Genomic DNA, 23,699 nt, shown 5'->3' with positions numbered 1-23,699 from the left:
TCCATCCATCCATACATACATACATTCACCTCGGTTTGTCACTGGCAGCCGTCACACACTTCCACACATCTTGCACACATAAATCATCCTCGAGCTCCTGACAAGATTTCCCAACCTTCTTCTTCTTCTTCTGCTGCTGCTGCTTAAAAGTTCTTCGAATCTTTCCCCATCTGCCCAGAAAATCACAACTCTTCCTTTTGTTAAAAAAAAAAAAAAAAACCAGAAGTCAGCATCACCCGGGCTGACGTCCACGTCTCCTGACGACAATATTTTGTCTAAATTACAGTATTTTGTTCTTCCCAATATCTCCAAAACAGCGGGCCGGTTTTGGGGTCTACTGACAAGAGTACAAGTTCATAAATCAAGCTTCTTTAAAAACCTCAACTGTCCTACTGAGTTGGAGAGAAGTAAAGGAAGGACGTGAAAGCCAATCAGAACCTACTCTGGTCTCCACATGTCGTCACATGTCCCCCTTTTTCTCTCTCTTCTTTTTTTTTTACAGTGATGAAAGAAAGCTTCAGACAAAACGTCTCTAAGATGGACCTGATGAAGTGTTAGATAAAAAAAGATTTTGCTCAGAATTATTTTTAAGCATGCTAAAGCTTGACTCGAGTTCGATGCATAAATTTAAAAACCAAACAGCCGTAAATTATCTTCTACTCGTGTCATTCGAGCGCCGTCTTTCTCCTTAACCACAGGGCGTCATTCACAAGAACTGCTACCTTGCATGGAAGAAGAACAACGCTCAAATGTTTACCACCTGGAGTTATTGAATAGTGCATAAATATACATGTGTAGGGTTCTTAGTTAGTGGAATGAGCATGCTTGTTCACACACATGCTGCATACCTCCAGTCCCAGCCCAATGGTAATATTTCAGAAATGCAGGGCAATAAAAATCAGCGCTGTAGCATATATCTTCCAGGCTTTTCCCGGGGTTGACTGGTGCAGTCGAGTCAGTCAGCAGGGAGTAGCAACACTGAGGATTTCATCAGCTCAGTAGTTAACAAAAGACAGGACTGCGGCACTTCCAACACCTGCCTGTGCTGCGTTTCAGTTCGGTTCAGTAGTCACAAAGTGATGGTTTCCTGGGGCTGCCGACGTGTTCAGTATCACGGTGTAGAGGTTGGTTTAGTTTCAAACAGACAAACAAACAAAAAGTAAACCGACCAGACTCGGCTCAGAGAAGTGAGGTGTTAGTTAGAAGATGCTTTTTATTCAAAAAGCAAAGAGAGTCTGAAAGTTTCTTTTTTTTCCTTTTTTTTTTTACTGCATTAATCTCACAGGTAAAAAGTGTTACTGTACATGCCGCAGACATCGTGTTGGCATGGAGGGGGGAAATAAATAAAGACAAGGAGGGGAGGGAGGAGGAGGGGACGGTGGAAGGGGGTCGTGGCCCAATGCTGCAGGGGCGAGGGGGGGGAGGAGGAGAGTGGCACAACTCTGGCTTCTTCCCATGAGAGTCGACTGGATCAGCCGGGTCGACACAGGACACGTTCTGCTCAGATATTATGGAAATGGGTGTAGTGGTTTGGAAGACGGGTTCTAAAGGAGGAGGTTTCTATAGAACTATCCATTACTGATGTGCCAGTCAGGCCTGAGTGTGTGTGCTGATGAATATGTTTCTTGAAGACGTCGTGCAGGAGTTGTGGGTGTTGAAGTGTGGGTGGGCAGCACTTGTAGTCCAGCAGTCAGTTTGTCCGAGCGCGCTCTCACTTGCACGTGTGAACGTCGTAGACGCGCACGCACTCCTGACAGCTGACGTAGCAGCACCAGTGGAAGATGCAGTGGCACTTCTCCTTGCGCTTCTCAGTCCGGGTGTTGTGACCACGCCCGCAGCACAGCAGGTCGCAGCCCTCGATGCCGTGCGACGACACGTTGCAGGCCCGGTCTCGAGTCCCGAAGGAGCCGGTCTCCGGGTTGGGCTCGCAGAAGTTGGGCGAGCCCTCGTAGTAGACCAGGTCGCGCTCGGTTGGGTGCTTGAAGAAGTTGTACTTGACTCGTAGCGTCTCCACCCAGCCTCGTGACTCGCGGTGCTTCTCCACCACCATCTCCGAGGCGCTGTCGTACTTGTCCTTCAGGTAGTCGCCCAGCATGCGGAAATCCGGCTGGGCCCACCAGCACGTCTTCACCTCGCAGCTTCCCGACAGGCCGTGACATTTGCAGCGTAGGTGCATGTGGTCGAGGATGGTCTGCGAAACAGAAGAAGATTTTTATGTTGTAGGAATGTTTATATAATATAATATTGGTGCTCGATTGATGCCTCAAAGCAATACATTCACTAGAAATATATATTTTTAAAAGCAGAGAGCCTGCAGGCTTTTAAAGGGAGCTTAGCATATTCCAATGGAAATCCAGAGTGTTAAACGTTTAAACGTTGACACCACCTCTCCTCAGTGGATCCATATATTCATAAATCCCTAAATACACTTCTTGTGGCTGAGCTTTTGGAGCCATGAGGTGGCGAGTCGACAGTTCGGACTACACCCGTCTTCCTCCTGGGGAAGAGTCGAGCTACAAACTTCTCCGAGCCGACAGGTGTTGAGAATTCATAGCCCTGAAAAAGGGGGAAGATTTCAGGGCGGGAGTGTTCCTTTAAAGCATAATTAACTTAAAATGTCTTAATCTGATGACTCAGTGCTCGCGGGACAGTCAAGTCAGTCACCGCCGTGAAAGATCTATCGGAATTTTATGGTCCGAAATTTACAGGAAATTCAGTAACGCAGACGAACAAAACCACTAAAGACTCGCAGGCCAGGCCAAGAAAAACAACGTGCCACTGGCTGCGAGTTATTCAAGTGTCATGCAGCTGTGAAGCACAGAGGCTCTGCGCCGCTGCTGATTCTCTCTGAAGTCGCTGGCTCACATGGTGAGCGTGCAGCCCTCGGGGCATATTTCACCTTTGTGTTTTGATTTTTGTTGTGCTTTAATTCGACGGCTATATTTAGCTGCAGAATTCCCCCGGCTGGGGCGGAAGGCAGGTGGCTGGGGCACCTCTGGGGCAAGAGAGAGAGCGTATAAGGGATGGAGCAGAAGTGTAAAAAGGGGGTTGGATGGACTATAGTGACATCACGCTGTGAGCTTGTCATGCCAACATCAAGTCCCAGAGGCCCTCGGGGCTAAATAATGGAGCGTGAGAGGGCCAGGTGGAGAGAGGAGAGTCCTGACAGTGCTGCTGTTCACCTCGCTCCTGTGGTCTCCCCCGGCTGCTCCTGTGTGCTCCGATCAAAGGGCTGTCTTGTTGCCGTGTGGTCCCTCCATTTGCCCCTCAGCGAGCAGCCGGGGAGCCTGTTTTCTCCAAGCGGTGACAGCAGCCAGTGATGTTTTAAGTCGGAGCCCCCTCCTCCACCTTCTCCACCTCAACTCGCTCGGGTTATTTGACTGGCAGGGAATTTTTACATTGGGGTGCAAGGCATGAAAGGCAAGGTGTGTGTGTGTGTGTGTGTGTGTGTGTGGGAGGGTGTTGCTTACTCGAGTAATTAACTAGTCATTCAAAGTCAAGTGCTCGTTTTCGAGTGGAAACTCCGAAATGCACCAAATCCCTCGCCGCCACACGAACAATTAGTAATGCTTAACTGTAATGTTTGCTGGATAAATCCATTCACACAGTCGGATCTTTGTCCATTGTTTGGTGCCTGTCGGTTTCAGTTTTCCCCCCTTCTGCTGCAATTTATAGTACAAAGTGTGCAGAGGTTGTCTAATTAATGTGATGTATTGCAGTGCAAACGCTTTCATCCCTCGCTACAAAAATGTGCTCGACAATGGAAGCTGCTTTTATCTCGCACAGATGTTCACCACAGCTTGTAACCAAGCGGTAACCCCATGTTCAAAACTTCACAGCAGAAATAAACATGTTCACAGCCTGGTACAAAAAACAGTTTTGGTCTCTGTAGCTAATTTCCCCGTTCATGACAACTGTACTGAGGGTGAATTTATATACAACTCACCTGTTCACATTATATTAAGGCTTAAAGTTATGCAGGGTTAAGAGCGTGGACGCTTTGATTGACAGGTAGTGTCGTTACAGATGGATTGTTTGAGCAACCAGTCGGCACAATGATCCACGTCTTTGCCTGTTTTTAGATCAGTCGGGAAGCGGTCCACTCATGGTGTCCGTTCTTTATACTGTCATTGGTTCTAACCAGTAAACTACTGATGTCTGATCAGTATACTGTCGTAAACGTATGTGGACTCACCTGTCCACCTTTTCACGCAACTAACCCTGAGCCTGCTTCATAAAGGTTTGGATTGCTGGAGGAACTTTGACGTCAACTCCTTTCAGACGAACTGGAGCGTGGTCTGCGAGCCAGGCCTCGTTAAAGGCATCAGATTCTCTCTTGTGTCTGAATGGGAGCAGCCAGGTTCTCTCAGAATCTTGTGGGAAACCTTGTGACATGTGGGTGTAATGTTCATCTCTGCACATTTTTGTGTCTGTTTACCGTCCGTCCTGCCTCATTGTTGTGCCGGTTCATTGCCGAGCGAGCGTCTGGCCGATTCTCCCTGGCGTCAGCGAACTCCCTGGACACCAGCACCCCGAACTCTGCGTCCTCGCTGCAGCCGCCCCACTTCCAGCCCTCCCCGGGAGGCCCCTTGTGGTGGGAATCGCAGCCGCACATGGTGGACGTGCCCTCGGCGCAGGAGCGCGTCACCGCGAAGGCAACGCCAGCCGAAGCTATGGCGTGGACGAACGCCGACTCTCTGGTCGCTGTGGAGAGAGGCGGATGAAGACAGACAGACAGACAGAGAGGAGGCAGAGCGTGTCAGGCTTGTGTTAAACAAGGCAATCTTTACAACTGCCAACATCCAGACGGAGGCATTGAAAGGGATCCCTCGAGGCGATAACCTCAATAACACATTTCATCTCGGAGAAGGCACATTTATGTACCGGTATGTGCCACTGTGGAAAACAAGACGCCTATAGAAGAAGAACCTCTAATCCTCTCTTATTACAGTGTGTAAAAATGTTTCGCACTGTTTACCGTGTGATGATGAAGCACGGAGGAACCTAAAAACTTTTTTTTTTTTTAAAGAGTCCCTGCAGTGACATCAGGGGCCTTTGTGGTTGTGTCAGGACGGCCTAACGCTCAGCGGGATCTCAGTGACCTCCTGTCATCCCTGAGGTGTGCTGCTTTGCATCTGGATAGTGTTTCAGGAATGTTGTCACCCCCCCTCCAACACCACCACCACCACCACCACCACCACCACCCCTCCGCCTTCACCCTCCTCCCCGTCCCTGTTTAGAGCCCAAGGCCTTCTGGTGAAACCGAGCAGTGTGTCGGGCCTGTTTCTTTTTCACACTGAGGGATGGAGTTACGCCTCCTTTGAAGGCAACAGCTTATTATGTAACCAGACACCATTGTTTCACAATCACAGCACACTTACCGTGGCTCACACTCGCTCTGTAACACACACACACACACACACACACACACACACTGCCCTTCAGCTGCAGCGTCTCGACTTTTTCGAGCGGCCTGAGTTCACGACACGCACGGTTTTGTGTGATGTTGTTTTTTTTGGGGAAATTTGTATGAACACGACCGGAGAATAAAATCCATATTCCTGCAGACCACAGTAGTTGTAGCTACTAAAGCCAAAAAATTCCTCCAGCGGATTCATCTGCCAGTGAGGCTTTCAGGGCCCAGTGAGACTTTACAAGCCACAGACAAAGCGTGCTGATGTTTTGGCCGCAGACTCACTCATGTCTGCGCGAAAAGTTACGAGACAAACAGAGTTTTGGTGTTAATCTGTCAGAGTTTGTGCTGTTTCAAAGGGTTAAAGGTCACGCTGATCCTCGAAACACTGTAAATCAACGCAGGCTGTTATTTTTAGACACGTCTCAGCCTGGACACGCTGTATTTTCACACTTTATTCCTTCGGAGAGACAGTTTCGGTCCTTGACACACGGTCCTCAGGTTCGGCATCCCCTTGCTCACCCTGGCAAGTCTAGCTGGGCCCTCCACAACAGGGGCCTGTGAGCCCTGGGCCCCTGGAGCTCTGGCTGTTAGCCAAGGCTAGCGCTGCTCCTGCTACCTGCTGGGCCCATCAATCCGCCTTTGTTTCCCTTGTGTCACACTGTATTATCCGCACAAAGGGCCCAGCGACTCGCGCCCCCACAGCCCCGCTCTGCCCGGAGCTGGCATTCCCTAAACTCCCTAACCCCCCACCTCTCTCTCTCTTTCCCTCGCTCTCTCTACAGCCACCCCTCTGCCAACACCCTGAGCTGAAATCCCATACACCACCACCCACCGCAGGACCTCAACCCCCCACTTCCTCCAGGCATCCACCAACAGCACCACCACCATGGCCAACACGCAGCTTAAGGTGGCTGGAGCTGGTGGAGTTGGTAGCGCTAACTGGAACTTTTTTTTTTTTTTTTTTTTTCCATTCATCACTCCCAAAGTGAGACGCTCTTCTTCCTTCCCTCCTTCCCTCCTTCCCTCCTTCCCTATCCCAAAAGTGCACACCCGGACTAGGTTGCGAGAGATCCCCTTTCAGCCTGTTTTCATGACAGAGTCAAAAGGGCGTGTGAATGGGGCGTCCGTGGGAGCTGGACTGTGTGAGGCGCGCACTGGTCTTCATGCACAGTAGGGGTTGAGCGGAGCCCCCCGGCCCTTTTCTATTGCCTGTAATCTCATTTGGCCTCCCCTCTCCCTTTTATTTGACTGAGGAGCTTGGACTGCTCACACTGCCCAGCTCTGCCCAGATTCCTTCCCCTCTGACACACGGGGCGAATTCATTTCCAATTATCAGCCTCGCTCGCAACAACTTCTACCTTTATAATTAACCGAACACCTGCGCCTATTGTTAGCTTGTAGGTATCCTCCAGTTCTTCTTGTGATGGATGTCTCCAGTACACCAGCTGTACCTGTCAGGGTTCCCGCTGATAGATCTGCCACGCTGACCCTCTTTCATGTACGAGAGTGTAAACACAGTCGGGAAAACCAAAAAAAGAAGAAGTCACCGACTCTGAAGACAAATGTGAATATTGGAAGTAAAGACGGATTGGAAGTTGGATAATGTGTCAGTGCTTGTACCTGCGCTCATTTCTCACAGCAGCCGGGAAAGGTGTATATTATTGTAATTGCCCTAGTTAGTCGTTTGTCAGCAGGAGCCCAGAGAACAGGCAGTGCTAAGCCTTAGGCTGGAAACTGTTAAACGCTGTGCTCTGTAACAGCTTGCAGTCGCCTCGGCTATATAACCTGCTTTCTACAGTGTTGTTTTGCAGAGATCATTCATTTCATCCTGCAGGTCTCAATAATTTACCTTTATCTAGCACGGGGCCAAAGATGGCCAGGTTGTCCTTGATGGTGGTGCAGTTCCATCTGCGGCCCCTGAACTGGTGCTGGCACTCCTGGATCCCGAGCTTGACGCCCTCGGCGACGCTGGGCATGATCTCGATGTAGTTGCGACAGAAGCGCAGCTGCTTGGGCACCAGGCCGGGGATGGAGCCGCACAGGATGGGTTGGGAGCCCAGAGACGAGTACTGCTGCCCAAGGGCCAGGGACCTGTAACACATCACACACACACAGAGGGGGGTGGAGGGTGAGCATCATTAAAAGACACCTGCTGGACTTTGAAACATCTGTGCATCTGTGTTAGGCACTGTCACGGAGTCTGTGACCACAAATGAACCTCGACTGGCCAAGTGTTGACCCTGAAAGTTCTGAATTTATGTCAAAGTTTTGCAAATATTGGACAGTTTTATTCAGGGTGAAGTCTTTCTGGTTTTCATATTTCTCAAAAAGGTGCCCTCCATGAAAGGAGGCCGCTTCTGCTCCGTGATATAATCGTGATTCATCCTTGAGTGTTTTATTGACTTGTCTGTTTAATGTAGTTTATATTAAGAGTTTATTTTGTCTCTGTCTTCTGTGCTGGGATGACGGGGCTAGGCCACTTCAGGGCAGGGATACGAGCTATTAGCACTGACTTCTCAAAGTGTTCCCACTTGTTAGCGTACACAGATCTGCTGATCTAACAGATAACACACACGAGAACCTGTCGGCTCAGTTTGGGAAAAGCCCCCGCACACAAATTCAGATCTGTGAAAGCACCTGCCTCTGCAATCCATCGTTCATTGGTGGTTTTCCTCTTTGTTTTTAAGCATGACAGCGAGTACAGCTGAAATCTAAAGCTATGCGCCTCACCAGAAAGACCCCCGTGTGCAGATGTGCCTAAGCAAAGGGGATTAATCACCACAACGAGACAGCCAAGATCAGCCCGCCATGCCAGAAACCATTATAGTTTCATTCAGGTAATTAATTTTAATTGCTTTCTATTTCTGTTGAAATAAAGGAGACAGAGAAAACATGTTTTCCACTCCCGTGTTTTAACATGCTTTTTGTGGCGACAAGCTCAAACAAAGCTGCACGGTTTCATCCAGAAAGGTCGAGCGTTGACTGTCGGATGTCGGACTTTCTGAAAGAACCCGGAGAACAAACATGTTCCTGTTGCACGGTCTGCATTCGTAACAGATGAACGCTTCACAATAGACAGTGTGCGACTTCGCAGGGTTGGGATGTGAACGCCAGCACAAAGTCGAGCAGACTCTCTCCGTCGAGGAGAGTCTAGGGCGGACAACGTGGCGCTGGAGGCCATGAGAGGATCATGGGGGCGAACAATTGACGCTGATCAGATCAGAGCGCCACTCAGGATGACCTCAGGACCCCCGCAGGGCGCAACCCAATCACAGCAGCCGGTGACTCTGACAGATGAGCGCAGAGCGGTGCCCCACCCCAACACAAAAGTCAAGCTATTGAAGTCAGAGGGAAAAAATCCCCCCTCAGATACGTTCACAGCTCATGTGCGCTTTTTTTTTTTTTGCTTTCTATGTACGGCTCAACCCTGCCCCCCACCTCCCTCCCAAAAACCCTCCTCCTCCTCCTCCTCTCTGTTTTTGATCTCAGGTGAGCATTGTTACAGCAAGTATCGAGGCTTACGCACCGAGACACGAGAGGGGGGGGGGGGGGCTTGTTTTGGTTTTACAGCTGGTCATATCCACGACGATCATGTAATCAGCCGCTTGTGTTGTTGGCATGAGCCTCCCGACTGACAGCGATACACAACAAACAATTCTTAAGTTTCAGTATGATGTGATGGCAGCTGGTTACATAAACCGTTTGAAACGCCGCTTTGCACGAGGACAAACTCTCCTCTTTCATATCTGACTTAAACTCTGTTTTGCACAGTTTGATGCAGACTCTGTAACTCGATCGCGCTTCATCAATCTCCGTCCATGTTCTTGTCTTTGGGTGTACCCACATTAGCTCATCTCCCGGTTCCCGGTCCCACCAACATCACTGAAGTGTTGCTGACTTCACTCCGTCTGGTGAACTGAGTGACTAAGGGCCTTAATTACACTGTCTGCTAGCTCGGTTACTGCCCATTAATCTCATCCCAGTCATGGGATGGACCAGGTTGGATGATGCCCCGCGTGGAGGTTTGGATTTCTCTGGTGTGACACTCTGCCCCAACTCAAATCTGTGTTTAGATAGCCGTGCCAGCCTCTCTGCTACATTTCCGTTAAACTATCCGCCGGCTTAGTCAGTGAATTTGGGATTTCTGATGGAATCAATTAGCCAACCACACGGGACTTTGTGGTGGACATCGTATGTTTAGACTACAGGCCGTGGATCCGCCAGCCCATTTGTCTTTGTTTGCAAAGGATGTGCCTCACTTGATCCGTATGGACACGAGATGAAAGGGATATCATTTTGGCTGGGTGCTAATGAGAGTCTTAACCCTGAGGGGGTCATGAGGCGTATCGTGCAAACACAGCCTCACGCATGCAAGACCACATGTGTGCCATGCTGATCCTGCCTCACTTCTCGGAAGCCACGAGCGACGTGTCTCAACCGAGTGAGGGAGCAGGAGAAGCAGCAGAGACCTCCACAGAGGCAGCGCCGGGGGAATCTGCTGCAGGGGACGAGACGAGCAGCCGAGCAGCAGCAGCCAGCGGAGCAGGGCTTGGCAGGTGCATGCCCGGGCAGGTCCGTATGGGGCCTCTGCTGGCCTGGGGGGTTTACGGCTTGGTTGGGGGTTTTCTCAGTATCCAAACCGCGCTGATGTGAAAGTATGACGGGCTGCTGGAAACCACAGAAATGAAGGCAGAGGAAACAAAGGGATTCCACCACACACCTTGCTTAAGAGTGGAAATTCACGCAATCAAGACTGTAACACTGTCAACAAAAACTTCTGACTCGACCACTCCCAGCGTAATAAAATCACTACTACAGCTCAGCGGCTCGGTTACTCTGACGCGTCTTTCAGGTATTCTTTAGTCTCTGAGCGAGCCCGGCTCGAGTCAAGAGGTGAGTCAAGGACTCTGTCAGAGAAACGCTGCTGCAGCTGCTGCTGTGGGGGGTCTGCATTACAGGGGTCAGCGTGCAGCACAGGTCTGTGCACAGGTGAGCTTTTCTTTGTGTGACAGCCTCCCACATGTCCACAGGCACAAAAAGTACCAGGTGACCCTCTGAGCATGTCGAGCACAGCATGACATCTGACCTCCGCCGCCTTTAGCCTGATGGCCTACAGAAACGGTTTGAAGTTCACGACCAGGATCCAGGTTTCAAAGATCAGGTGCCTGCTCGTACTCTGTGACCAAACTTCAGTATGTCTCATCAGAGCTGCAGCTTTTACTCAAGTGAGGAGAGTAAAATATGTTTTTTATTTATCAGGGTACACTCAACACACTGGTTTGGGTCCAGTTCCTGAAAAAGTAACTTAAATTGTGCAGGTATGACGTTCCTGCGACAAACAACACTAAGCTGTACCAGCGAATCATTCCTTTAAATAACATAAATAATATAATCATGCAACTTAAAAGTTTAGATTCAGCCTCTGAGCCTCACGATGACGTTTACGTCTCTCCACCTCGCTCAGCTTGTGCAGCACATCGCCACATTTTGAAGTTACATAGTTATTCTTTTGTCTCATATACAGTTAATTAAATGTTCAGAACAAGTGTGGAGATAATATGTCACGTCTGGCTTCCATCTTTGAGGAAATATCAGTTTGTTTAATCATTTTTTCTATCGTACAGCAAACTGAGAACTTTGAGGAATCTGGAAAAATTTCCAAAACTTCGGTAAGTGTCCTGAAACGTTAGCTCTGTGCCTGCGACATGACTTCAGCATCAGTTACGTAGAAGAAGAGCTGCTTCAGTTTAACGTGGCCTCTTTTTTAGTTTTTAGTTTGCAGCAGTCCAGGCTGTGCACGCAACACGCAATGTGTCCGCGTCTCGTGGCCGTCATCTAAACGCAAGAAATACTTAATAATGTTTTATTTATAAGCAGCACAAGTAGAAATAGAAATATTTCATACAAGTCCTGCATTAAAATTGGAAGTTAAAGTACTTGATTATGGTTTTTTTTATTAATACATGTATATGTGTGCATCATTTTAATGTTGTAGCTGTAGTTTTCTGGGTCCAGTGTGTAGGATTTAGCGGCATCTAGTGGTGAAGTTGCATGTTGCAACCAACTGAATACTGCTCACCTCACCCTCGCCCTCTTTTCCAAACATGTAGAAGAAGCTACAGCGACAGTGGAAGAGGACCTGCTCTGTCTGTAGATATAAAAGTCTCATTCTCAGGTAACAAAACACAAATTTTAAAGTTATTAGGCATGAATGAAAACAGACATGAATATTATATTATATTCCTGCAGTAGTCTGCCAGTAAATCCCCTGAAATCTGACACACTGGACCTTTAATTGATGAAAATAAATCAAAAACAAACTGGACCTGACTATAAAGTTTATATTGTGATCAATTCTTTCACTGTTTTCAGCTGAAATTATCGACCCTCGTCACAAATTATAAGTTTCGTGTTCGGGGTTTTTAGTTTTTAGTAGTTTGTAGTTCGGGACAAATTGGAATATTTAAGTGGCAAGCGAAGTCTGAGAGTGAAGCAGAGAGGAAAAGAGAGGGATTAGAGAGCCTGTCACAATCCATCCCTCCATGCATTATTCCTTAGGCACTGTTCAAAGCCTCATGGAAACCTGCGTGCATGTGTGAAGGCAGACTCAGCTGCACGGCTGTGTTGCTACTTGTAAGCTCAGTCTTCCAGAAAGGTTATCAGGTGGGACGCCTTTAATCGTATCGCCCTATTCTGTGCAAACATAGTAACTGCTTTAATTGGCTTGCGCCCTTGTTGTAGGACATGCTGAAAACTGCTGACGCATGATGATTCAATTTTCCATTCACTTTCATGAATGGAGCTGGGACACTCTCCAGAATATTGCTTTCAGGTCAAGGAGGATGTGTTCAAGCACACCTCCACCTTTAACGCTCTAATGAACCTCTCATCAGATCTGCAAAACATTTAATTATGACCTTCATTATATTTTCACCCCTCGACGTTCGACTAAACGCTGCTATTTTCCGACGTATAGTGTCTGAACAAGTTAACTTATTTCATTAAAGAGAGATTAATGTGCCTGAAGCGCAGAGTCCCGAGTGTGTTCTGTCAGTGATAACCGGGCTCCTCTGCCGCAGTGACATACTGTGAGAATATTGTTTGCATTAAACTCAAATCTACCTCTAATTTACCTCTATATGTTGACGCCGCAGCTCAACTTGTCAGATTCTGCCCGCAGGACATCGTGTTGCTAAAATGAGGCCCTGGCAGAGCAGAGCGGCAGAACGCTGCCATCAGAATTTCATTTAGAAATCCCACAACAGAGTCTGCCGAGACATAAAGACACTCGAAAGAGAGTAAGTGGGCCAAGGAAAGTTGCCGGCTTTGCCCGAGGATGGGACTTTTCCTGGTGGAGGCTGGAATGCAAAGTCTCCTGTCTGCTCTGCTCGGCTCTGCTCGGCTGTGTTTTGTTGTCTTCTCTTTTTCTTTGGCACACTTTTGATTTGTAGTCCAACAGCTCCTGGCTGATCAGATAAAAAATGACAGGACCCCTGAAAAATGTTCCAACCTGCTCTTTTCTTTTCTACCTTCCTTTCCCCTTCCCTGCACACTGTTGCAGGGAGTATGTGGAGTTGGTACAGGGAGCCCCTGCAGTCACATGTATGGAGACTTGCAGTAGGGGAAACTGAACAGGGTGTAAACTTGTGAACCTGCCTGTCAGGAAGTGACTGAGAGCAGCAGTAGCTCTGCACAGGAGGCTCGGTCCGTCTCGTAGGTGGACAGGACAGAGTCTGAGCTTGTTTGAATGAACCGCGGCTCAAACAGCGCATTGTTCCCTGCCTCTCTGCTCATTAGCGGCAGCTTGTTGGCACCGCTGCTTGAATTGTCAGCAGTAATGCATCCTATGCAAATCATAACTCGTAAACGGATTGCCTGGAATCTTCCATTGTATGTCTGGAATTTCTTTGTGGAAATTTCGAGCACCACACGGTGTCTTTAAAAGTAATTAAAACCTAATTGCTGTTGACTTTCTCATGCTTGGTTGATTTAAAAAAAAAAAAAAAAACCCAAACTGGAATGTGAAGCTACATTGTGGGGGGATAAACCTGGTTAACAAAGCTTGCCAATCCACAGATATTTCGCTCACAGGCGGTACCGCCTTTAGCCCACACTGGTTTAGAGCCCTGACTGCCTTTTCCATCGATCTGCAGGTCCCCAAAAACCAACTGCCACGCATGTGTTTCACTCTGCTCTTATACTTATGTATCCCTCGGTAAGGCCGATTATCGGAAATCGATAGTTTTTCATCTCATCTGGGCAGATTCGCAATGTTTAACTTGATGATTTAGAATCAAATTCAGGTGTTTTTGTAAATTATAAAAGAGTCGTTGTACAAAAACATGTCGATATTTCTCTCTATATAGAAATTCAGCCCTCAGGCGAAGAGGATTATGAGATCATTTTTTGGAGGTGATGTTTAACTCTTTCAAAGACAGCATGTAAACTAGATCTCCAGGTGCAGTGATCTGATTGGTGCTCCTCTCTTCCTGTCCACACTCTTCACCTGAGGCGCTATGACCGCATCCAGGCTGCACAGGTGTGATGAGCACATCTCTGATGCTGACCCTGTGTGTGTCAGAGAAACTGCTCACTGCTGATAATGAACCTCTGTAACAAGCCATACAGGTGAGATCAGCCAGGTAATGAAGACTTTAAATGTCGTGTGTGTTTGTGCCTCCACACGTGTCCCCTAATGATCTCCTTCGCCCTCTGGGCCGTTGCAGTTTTCCCTTTGAGGAACCGTCCCGGCCTGTGTTTTTTAGTGCCGCTAATAGCTGTGCACGGGGGGACTTTGTCATTTCCTACAAGAGAGCACACACACTGCATGTCCTTTGATGCTGGGTGAAGATTAGGACTCGCCTTCACAGCTTTGAAATACCACTCTCCTTTGAACCTCTCACCTCAGCTTGGGTTTGACTGGATAATGTCATCCCGCATGCCTCTGCAATGAAAACAGCGTTTGGAGGTGAACACGGAGGTTACTCGCACCGACGGTCTTCAAGATTAAAAATTCATCTGAGTCACGAGAAGTTTGATCAAATCAAACACAGTCATCTGTGTGTTTGTATCTCTGTGGACGTCTCTCTCCGTGGAGACATGTCTCTTTGGGCTTTAGCCCAATATTGCCTTTGACCCTGGCCCTATGGCGGCCCTCATCCATTCATAATGGAACCCCAATGTTTCTTTATGAATGACATTCTTCTGGACTCTCCTGCTCTTTTCTCTACCTTCGAGAACAATACCCACGACATCCTTGATCTTTTCACGCGAGGCGGCAGACGGCGGATTTTCCCGCAGTAAGAATCATTTAAGTGATCCCTTTGCAAGAAGTGGTCGGGGTTGAAGATTGGATTGAAGATTGGAGGTTTGGGGGATTGGAGGGGGGTGTCACAGTCAGATAATGACATTCCTGAGACCCAGAGATGGACTTTAGAGCCCCGTTTAAGCCGCTCAGGTTGAACTGGAAAGACTGAGCAATTTCGGTAGATAGCTTCACGTGGGATCGTTTGAGAGGTTCCCAAAACTTCCACAGGGAGTGCTTCAAACAGGAAACGCAATTTTAGACTCATTAAGGCCTTCACGTGATCCAAATTTTACATTCTGAATCACTGAGAGCTTTAGAAATGCACGCAGCCTCATTTTAAAGGTGAAATACCTTCAACTAATGAATGTTTTTTTGCTTTAACTCATGTCTGCATTTGTAGCAGTGACTTAATTTTAACAAGTCGGATTGTTTCTCTTGATTTGAAGTGAAATAAATCGCTGTCAGGTGCACAAATTCAAATAAATACTGATTTGATCAGGATGTTTTAGCATCTCACAAAACTATTAAGATGTTCTCAACAGATTTGTTGTTGCCAGCAGCAATTAACACTCCCACAGTCTGTTTATCCGTCCTTCTGTCTCTCTACCTGTTTCATAACCGCAGCAATGTAAATGTTAACTCATTGGAAAAATGTTTGCGGAGAGGCAGAATCCATACGAGGCGGCACTACTTCATTGGAGAAATTGTAACAATTGTGATGACAACAAGGGGATTAAGAGAATAACAGTTATTGGATTTAAAACATCTCGCGGGCCGAGCGCCGTGATATGACAGCTAAACCGATAATCACTGCCGATGCTCGGCGGCGTGGTGTTGGCAGTACGATCATCTGAGGTAATTCCTCGTTGAAAGTGACTGTCATCATTCACTTACAAACCACCGCTGTTTATGCAAGAAACACAAACACACCTCCTGGCTGACAGAGCAGCTTAAGCTGAAAATTGTTGATGAGTTAAGCCACGCGGGCTTAATATAAAACTAGCCGTGACTCTTTAATAAGAGCAGAACGCTGTGTCATAGTTTGATATTAAAGTTGAAAAGGTGGAAACACAGGAGTATCTTTCTGTTTTCACACAGAGAGGACGGCGTTGTCAGATAATTGGGCAGAGGCTTGTGGAGGATGTGTGGTCACAACACGACTTTAAGCTGCCGTGAATTCACTCACAATCAAACATTCTTGCATTTCAAGAAGACGATTTACTGCTCCGGTCTCGCCTTTTTCCAAACCCACCTCATTAGTTTGCTATGCCTCTTTTTCTCTTTCCCCTCACTACACCTCATCTTCATCCACGCATATGTGCATATCACTCGAGTTATTTATGCTCTGTTTTGTTTTCAACACCCCGTCTTGTAAAAGCAAAGGCTGCCAGGCATAAAGCAGTCAAGACTCCTCTTCCCTCCAACCCGTCCCACCTTGGCTGGAGAATTTATGGCCAAGTCCTCGCCCCTGAGACAGAAGCTGAGAGGAGCCTTTCCACGGGCCCTCGCTTGAAACTCGGCACCCTCTTGTTTGACGCACCACCTCATTTTGTCTCCTTTTGGACACGTTCGACACCGCGGGGCGATGCCACTGACAGCGGCTGTTTGACACCCATTCCTCAGCACCTGCCCAGTCACCTGGAGCTACGGCACGGCTTTTCATCTTTCCACCCCAGCCAGTAACCCCTCACCCTGCCTACACTTCAAAATTTGTTACCCAAATCAAAGCTGGTGCGCATTGTTAAGGTTTCGAACATTATACCGGTGTCATGTAAGCTCCTTGAACAGAACAGCTGCAGGTAATTCACAGAGAGAGAATCCCAGGCTCTTTGTCACTGTTGTCTGATGGTTCTTGCCGAAGCCAGGAGTGGGTGTAAAGTCCTCTTTGCCATTAACACTTCAGCCCTGTGGCCTGTGTGCTTGGCAGCTGCCTGCTCTGTAAATGAAACCAGAAGATGCTCGCGGTTTGGACAGCGCTACGGTGGGACCACATGCTAGTTGGGCTACTAAAAAGTGCAGTAGCTCTGACAAGTATTGTGTTGTGAGCCAAAAGAGCTTTGTCATACGCCTACGCAAATATCTCCAAAATAGAAGCTTTATGTTACAAAAGAAGACCAGGAGCCATGAGGTCAGCTGCATGTAGCTGAATTTGTAATGAGATAAACCTCTAAATTTCAGTTGCTGGTGCCAAAAGCGATCTGGGATAATTTAACAAAGAATAAAACCCTGCGGCACCTAAACATATTGTCTCCTGACAAATCCGTAGTGGAGGGGGTGAATTGTGGTGCAATTGAAAAGCAAAATGATATGCTTAACTGTCCCCCCCCCTCCTCAAAAAAAAAAAAAGAAGAAGAAAAAGAATCATTTAATTACAGCTGATGCCCCGTGGCACGCCGCAAAATTTGTAATATTTAAAAAATTGTGTGCAACTTTGTCAGTGGCAACGATTTTCTGTACAATACGTGTCTACCACAAAAAAATAAATTCAGATTCACGGCATGTTTTTTTTGGGGGGGTGGGAGCCGGCGGCCTGAATGTTAGACAGTGGCACACAATAGCAAAAACAAAAACAAAATTCCGCCTTAAAAAAATGTTTGTTATGCTTCAAGAAAGAAATCGATTATGGTTTAAGACCGAGAGGCTTTGTGTTGTCATCGTCCTCGAGCGGTAGCCACAATTTATGTAATAATATATGACTTACACTGCTGTGTGGAAATGCCTCACAAGTCCTCTCACAGTTGCTGTTGACAATTCATATCAACATGGCAACCCTTCTCCACGTTTAACTCCACATTTTAAAAAAAGTAAATTCATACTCTTAGCATCACAACATACTCCCAATGTGATAAATGGACCTGAGTGTGGAGGGGGAAAGAACGGCGAGCCTTTTCCGTTACACTAGTATTTGAGGTTAAGATTCTTTGGACTGGGCCGGAGAACATTTTTCCACGCAGTCAACTGAAAGTGCACATTCTGCCCTCTCAGAAATGATCATTTGACCAAAAAGTCTCCCTCTCTCTCTCTGTCTCTATAGGGTCTGATGCTGAAACTGTGGATTTGTACTCACCACCAGATGGGATAGCCTCCAAGCACCCGTGAGCTGGACAACCACACACACATCAAATATCCAATCAGATACAAATCCATGAGGTAAGCCTTGTAAAGTGTGTGAGAGGGTAAATGGATCAATACATAGAACAACTTCCAGCAGGCAATGAAGAAAGAGTTTCCAGGAAAGAGAAGGGAAGCTTTAGGGCAGCTTGATTGTTGGATGAGGGGGGAAGATTAAAATGATATTGAGCAAAAAAAAAAAAAAAGATCTTCCTCCTGTTTTCCCCCCTTCTTTGAGTCGGGCCAGGAAAGTGTGTCTGTCTCCTAGTAGTTAAGAGAATAAGTGTCTCTCACACACATGCACACACGCTCCTACCCGTCCTCTCCTTCCCTCCCTCTCTCTGAGGTTCTTCCCTAAGGTAGATATCTTTTTCTCTCTCTCTCTCTACTTTTTTCTCCCTCAGGATGCCTCATCCACAGGCCCAATATTAAAGGGGGGGGAGGCAGGGGCAGGGTGGAGGAGAGGCGGAGGAGGAGGTGGTGGTGGTGGAGAGGGGGTGAGGTTTGGAGATGTCAGCTGGCAAGCCAATCACAGGAGATGGCCTTAGGTTACGAAAAAAAAATTATTATTCGTTCCCATCTGTCAATCACACGCCACCCCCTGGTAATGTGGAAAAGAAAGGAAAGGAGTGAAAAAAGAGGGAGGGAGGGAAATGAGAGAGGGAGGTAAAGGGAGGGACACGTGAAAAAAAAAAAAAAAAAAAAGGTAGAGTTTGTTACTCAACTTGTTTCATCCGCGATCACACACACACACACACACAAAGCGTCTGGAGGTAGGTGGAGGGATGTAGGCCAGCTTCTCCACACGCTGATGTTGACACATTGATTTTTTTAGGGGTTGTGCCCTGACTAATTGATCCGGATATACAGTTCACACACACACACACACATGTCAACACATGCATAATCTCACTCACAGGGACATATACAGTGAATTTTCTAAATTGTTGTCCGCCCACCCCAACAGGGGAGGACATAAAAGGGCGACACAATAAAGCCATAAAGTGTGGTGGAGGTGGTGGTGGTGCTGGCTGGGCCAGGCATGCAGGGGTTATATGCTTCAGCGGCCCAAAGGCGACACATTTTACATCAATACTATTGTCATTCTGATGGGGCTGTGGGGCGAGCAGCCGTGGGACAGGAGGGAGGAGGGAGAGATAGATAGAGCGAAGGAGGAAGGAGCAGGAGGAGGAGGAGGAGGGTGGGACACTTGTGACGGACTTAGCCTGAAGTAACCACGCATTCGATTTCAGAGGAAAGTGATCGGGGCGAACGCAAACGAGAGATCAAATACAAACGCAGTTGTCGTGATGACAATCTATTTAGAGGGTTTGTTTTGGTCGTGGAGGATTATCAGTCGGAAAGAATGACCACCAAAGACGTGACCGCTGCTCTGAGATGTTAGTAATGAAGGGGTTGATCAGTGTAAATTTCATGTTTGACTTCACAGAACATAAGTTTTTATGAAAACCGACATCACGATTATTCTGCTAGATATTTGCCCCGTGCCCTTTAAAGACGGAGGTCGACTTTCACTCATTTACACGTGATTTATCCTCAAAAACTAACACAAAAATGTTGTTTTTTTTTAGGCGAGCCGCAAACTCCATTTGAAGACCTCTTTGAACTATTTCAAAATGTGACTTACCACTTATTAAAAATACATTTATAAGTCATTAGGGCAGATGGATTACATGATAGATTTCACAACAGATTGAGTGTGTGGGGCCATATGGAAACCAGCCTCTGGGAGATCTGTTTCCAAGTAAGGAAAGGTCATAATAGGTTCAGTGACATAGTAAAAGATGTTTTATTGATTTCATCCTGATTTAATATCGTGGCAGCAGAATGAAAGTTTCATTTTTGTGGACGCAGTTTGGTGTTTTAGTCTCAGATTAGGCTGCTGAAAGAACTCACACAAAGTCTGTCGCTCCAACACAAACACTCTCACTCTTAAATGGACTATACTTGAGAAAAATCCCTGTCCCTCTGATGTGCCTGTTGCCTGGAGGGGGGCCCGTGGTCTTTCTGCTGAGGACCTCCAGGGCATGAGTGAGCTCCGTGGACCGAGGGGGCTTGGAAGAGGTCGCTCAGCAGGGGCTGGGAGCGTGCACTCTGCAGAGAGGAAGGCCGAGTGCCCACCGCAGAGCCACAGAGGGAGAGAGAGCCCGCTGACCACAGTCTTGGGGTCAGCGGTGGAGTGGACCCCTTCACCCGCCCCTTCTGTTTTATTCCTCCATAACAAAGAAGATAGGGAAACAGGCAGTGACTGAGCAGCACTCGACCTACCGCCCTGTTTGAGAGGAGAGAGGAAAGGGGAGGGGGTTCCTCCGAGTCTCTAAATGTGACAATAATTGATAGATATCTTTGTGAGACTTGTATGAAGCCTGCTCTCCAGCCAGTCGTGGTGGGGAGTCTTCGACATTCTACCAATAAAAACGACTTTTCAATACCTCGAGTCAAGATGCGGTATGTCATGGCGGTGCTGACAATGAGGCAGGCCTGTTTTCGATCACCAACATTGTTGTGTGTTACGGCATCGTCAGAAATGTGCCGAGCTCAGCTCTGGGATTTGGATGACAGTTGCTCTGTAGGAGCCCGGTGTGTAGGGCCAGGGATGGATGAGGGGGAATGTGACAGTGGTCCAATTTATGAGTGCAGGCAAAGGAATCAGTCTGCGGTCTGCATCTGAACAACATTGAAACCACGTTTCCCAGGCTGAGGCCACAAGTGCAATGCAAACTGTCTGGAGAGGCGGCAGAGATTAAGGTCAAGAACATCGGAGCCCGATCTCAAAGCGAACTGTGACTCGACAACACTCGCGCTGCTGTTTTGTGCAAAGTTTTTGCTAAAGGAAGGCTTCGGCTTTTTTGCATGTCTGCATCAGTAGGTGCACAGGAGGGGGAGGCACACACAGAGGTCCCCTACCGGGCCGGTTTCTACGGTGACCTGAGAAAGGCCGTAACCAGGTCCGGCTCTTTCTCAGGGCCTAATCAGCGTATTACCACAAAGAAGGACATGTGTTCGGGCCCCCCCACCTCTCTACCCTCCCTACTCAATCCGACCAGCATGGCTGGACACAGGCAGCCAATAAAACCAGGATTAGGAGGGTATCTACACACACTGGGCTGTAGCGAAAAAGTTTCTGAACACGCCCCAATCCCGCCCTGCTCCCTTCACAAACTCCTTTTCATCATTCTTCTCTGTCTCTCATTCCTTCCATCGTTCACTTTATTTCACTTGCTCCCATGTTTATATCCTTCCTTTGCCTCTTCCTTTCACGGCCCTCACCCTGTAAGCTCTTCACACAATAGGGCATGCAGAAATTACTCATTTTGCCGGAGCAGTTTGACCAAATTCCCAATGCCTCTTGCCCACCTCCCCTCCTTTATACTCCGGATCTGGTGCTGTTATGATAATGAAATGTGTTCCATCACAATGACAATGCCGTGCATGTGTTTGGCAGTGTGCGTGGATGAATTTATCTGAATTCACGCTCCTCTACATAGTGTGCAAAATTTCAAGACCACGAATCATCTTTTGCCTCCATATGTTTAGTAATCGCCTAATTAATTAAAACCAGATACTCTAAATAAAAAGTCCACGTGTGCAGCGTGTTCTGTCTGTGCAGGAAGTACATCGTGTTTACTGTCATGGTTTGTCTGGTGAACTTTGGAAGTCATGCGCCTCTCGCTGCTCGGAGACTTCACCTCAGAGTCCTCGCTAATGTGTCCTGGAAATGGGAGAGTGTTAAGGATAATATCAACGCCTTTGTCAGGACTTTTTAAGACAGGGGACAAAGACGACAAGAACTCCCCCCCCTCCCAAATAAACCTTTTTCATTAGAGCAGCAAACACTTCATCCATCGGCCGTGTGAGGGAAGCTCTGTTTGGTGTGTGTGCGAGGTCCCACAGGGAAGAGCCTAAACCCTCAGCGGTCTTCAGCCGGACACTGAGGCGGCCTAATTAAAGGGCACTTAAGCCCCCACAATGTGCGGCGGTGCAGGTTGGAGTTGGTGGGGGTCCCCGTCGAGAGGGACAGAATTCATGGCACTCGTAAACAAGGGAGTCCAGGACAGAGGGACAGAAGAGGGCTATGTGCCAGAGACTTTGTTCACACAAGATGAAGAGTCAACAGCCTCCCTATCCCTCACCCCTCCTTAGCCATCCCCCCTAATAACCACCTTCTTCAGAGGAGCTGCGAACACAATGCCGTCCCACTCCCCTCCTCTTGCTCTCAATCACTGTTGGGACAATGAGGGGAACCCCCCCAACACACACACACCACCACCACCACCACCACCATCCTTCTGCCCCTCCCCGACCCCCAAACAGACACTTCTTTTATTGAAATTCTTTGGTGTTCTAATCCTCAGCTTCCTCCAGGGGCAATAATGGACTCCCTGCGTCAGCCTTTTCCAGCGAGGCTATCGTCCAAGCCTGCCTGGGTCACAAGTCCACCTTCCCCTGTTGGAGAAAACTGTCCCGGCAGTGTCATTCCTGTCACATCCAGCTCATTTACAGGCCATACGAGCCTCGGTGCCATCGACCTGAAGAGCACATTCGTGTTAACAGATTCTCTTCAGTCCTTAAGGTAAAAAAATCACGTCTTACCTTTTAGAGTCACAGAAGAAGTTGGGGATGTTTTCTAGTTCCCTGTTTTTAAATATATTCATCAGCTTTAATGCATTTAAACAGTTTCTTCCTGTTTTGTCTCCACCACATGTTGGATCATCTCAGATTCAGGACGAGGCATATTCGGTGGGAAGTGTGGAACGTGCTGCAAATACAAAAATACTGCTGGAAATAAATTTGTCAGCAAGTTTCTCACAAATAAAAAATGACAAGAAAAAGCTGAATGAATGCTGAACACAGATCATACTGTGTTAGCGAGACTGGAGTCAGATATTGCCTTCGTCTAATCCTTTAATACAGAGGATGTAACCCTCGTTGACATGAGTTGGGCTGACAGAATATTAGAAATACCTCTCAGTACAAAACAACACCACAAACTGCAGCCTCCAAAATGGTCGTAAAGTTGAATCGAAGCATCCTGAAGACGTTTTCAACAAAAACTGCACATGAATAGAAGAGTTAGTGAATAAATGTTGGATTAAACTGCACAGAATTAAGCCAGGTGTACCTAATGATCACTATGTACTGTATATGAGGACAAAAGCATGAAGCAACAGTAAATATTTTATTTTAGTAGGTGAATTATGATTATTCTGTAAAAAAGACACAGTCACGTCATAAACATTAACTTTAACAGTGCACAGCTGTGCAGATACGTGCACTTAAAGTGAGTATTTCTTACAAAGTTGTTTAGTATAAACGCACAGATATGTAATTATTCTATATATTTATCTGCTCTGCACCGCTGTGCTCATGTTAAAGTTGCATGACTGAAGGTGCATTACAGTACACGCACTCGGGACAGCAGTTCAGAGTGTGTTGATGCTGACATCTGCTGGTCGAACACAACCAGAAGCTCTTTGTTTACATGTGTAGATATGAAGTATCTCACAACAATGAAGCCTGCAATGTGACATGACATGACTAATAATTAATGTTTTGATTAATCGGTAAAGGATTGTGACAAACAGGCATCAAAACTGACCAGAATTCAAAGTGAAGTCTCAAGAATTTCTCAACAGTCAAACAAGAAAAAGAAGTTGTTGTATCCAATTTCTAAACAGTGAATTTTGTGCATGATACATTGCAACTGTGATTTGTTTAATTGAGGCAAACTAATTAAACAAGCCGGCAGCTTTTCCCTCGATGGGTTTGGCTGATGGTTAGAATTAAATTACCACACCGACAGAAGTGCAACATCACTGCTGTGGGATGTAACACCAAAATCTT

At 47.2% G+C, this 23,699-nt stretch overlaps 1 protein-coding gene and 1 long non-coding RNA gene across 2 annotated transcripts; one reads left to right on the top strand and one right to left on the bottom strand.

The window, feature by feature from the left end:
* Positions 1–210: 210 nt before the first annotated feature.
* wnt3 (wingless-type MMTV integration site family, member 3) lies at positions 211–18,248 on the bottom strand. Its single transcript, XM_010738718.3, has 4 exons — positions 17,791–18,248; positions 7,266–7,507; positions 4,439–4,704; positions 211–2,191 (listed from the first exon to the last, which is right to left on the bottom strand). Exons 1-4 carry the CDS (start codon positions 17,868–17,870, stop codon positions 1,712–1,714), a joined length of 1,068 nt encoding a protein of 355 aa, XP_010737020.1. The 5' UTR covers positions 17,871–18,248; the 3' UTR covers positions 211–1,711.
* LOC113747858 (uncharacterized) lies at positions 17,460–22,688 on the top strand. Its single transcript, XR_003463952.1, has 3 exons — positions 17,460–17,873; positions 22,211–22,428; positions 22,575–22,688. It is a non-coding gene; the product is annotated as an uncharacterized LOC113747858 (long non-coding RNA).
* Positions 22,689–23,699: the final 1,011 nt, after the last annotated feature.

This window comes from Larimichthys crocea, chromosome XVI, assembly GCF_000972845.2.
Source record: "Larimichthys crocea isolate SSNF chromosome XVI, L_crocea_2.0, whole genome shotgun sequence".
In the NCBI taxonomy this organism is placed as follows: domain Eukaryota; kingdom Metazoa; phylum Chordata; class Actinopteri; family Sciaenidae; genus Larimichthys; species Larimichthys crocea.
This window is presented reverse-complemented; position numbering and strand designations above follow the sequence as displayed.

Coding starts and splice junctions, on each gene's coding strand:
- wnt3 (XM_010738718.3), bottom strand. CDS start 17,870: ATGGATTTGTATCTGATTGGATATTTGATGTGTGTGTGGTTGTCCAGC. Junction 7,508..17,790: donor GGAGGCTATCCCATCTGGTG/GTGAGTACAAAT, acceptor GATGTGTTACAG/GTCCCTGGCCCTTGGGCAGC. Junction 2,192..4,438: donor ACAATGAGGCAGGACGGACG/GTAAACAGACAC, acceptor TCTGTTTCGCAG/ACCATCCTCGACCACATGCA.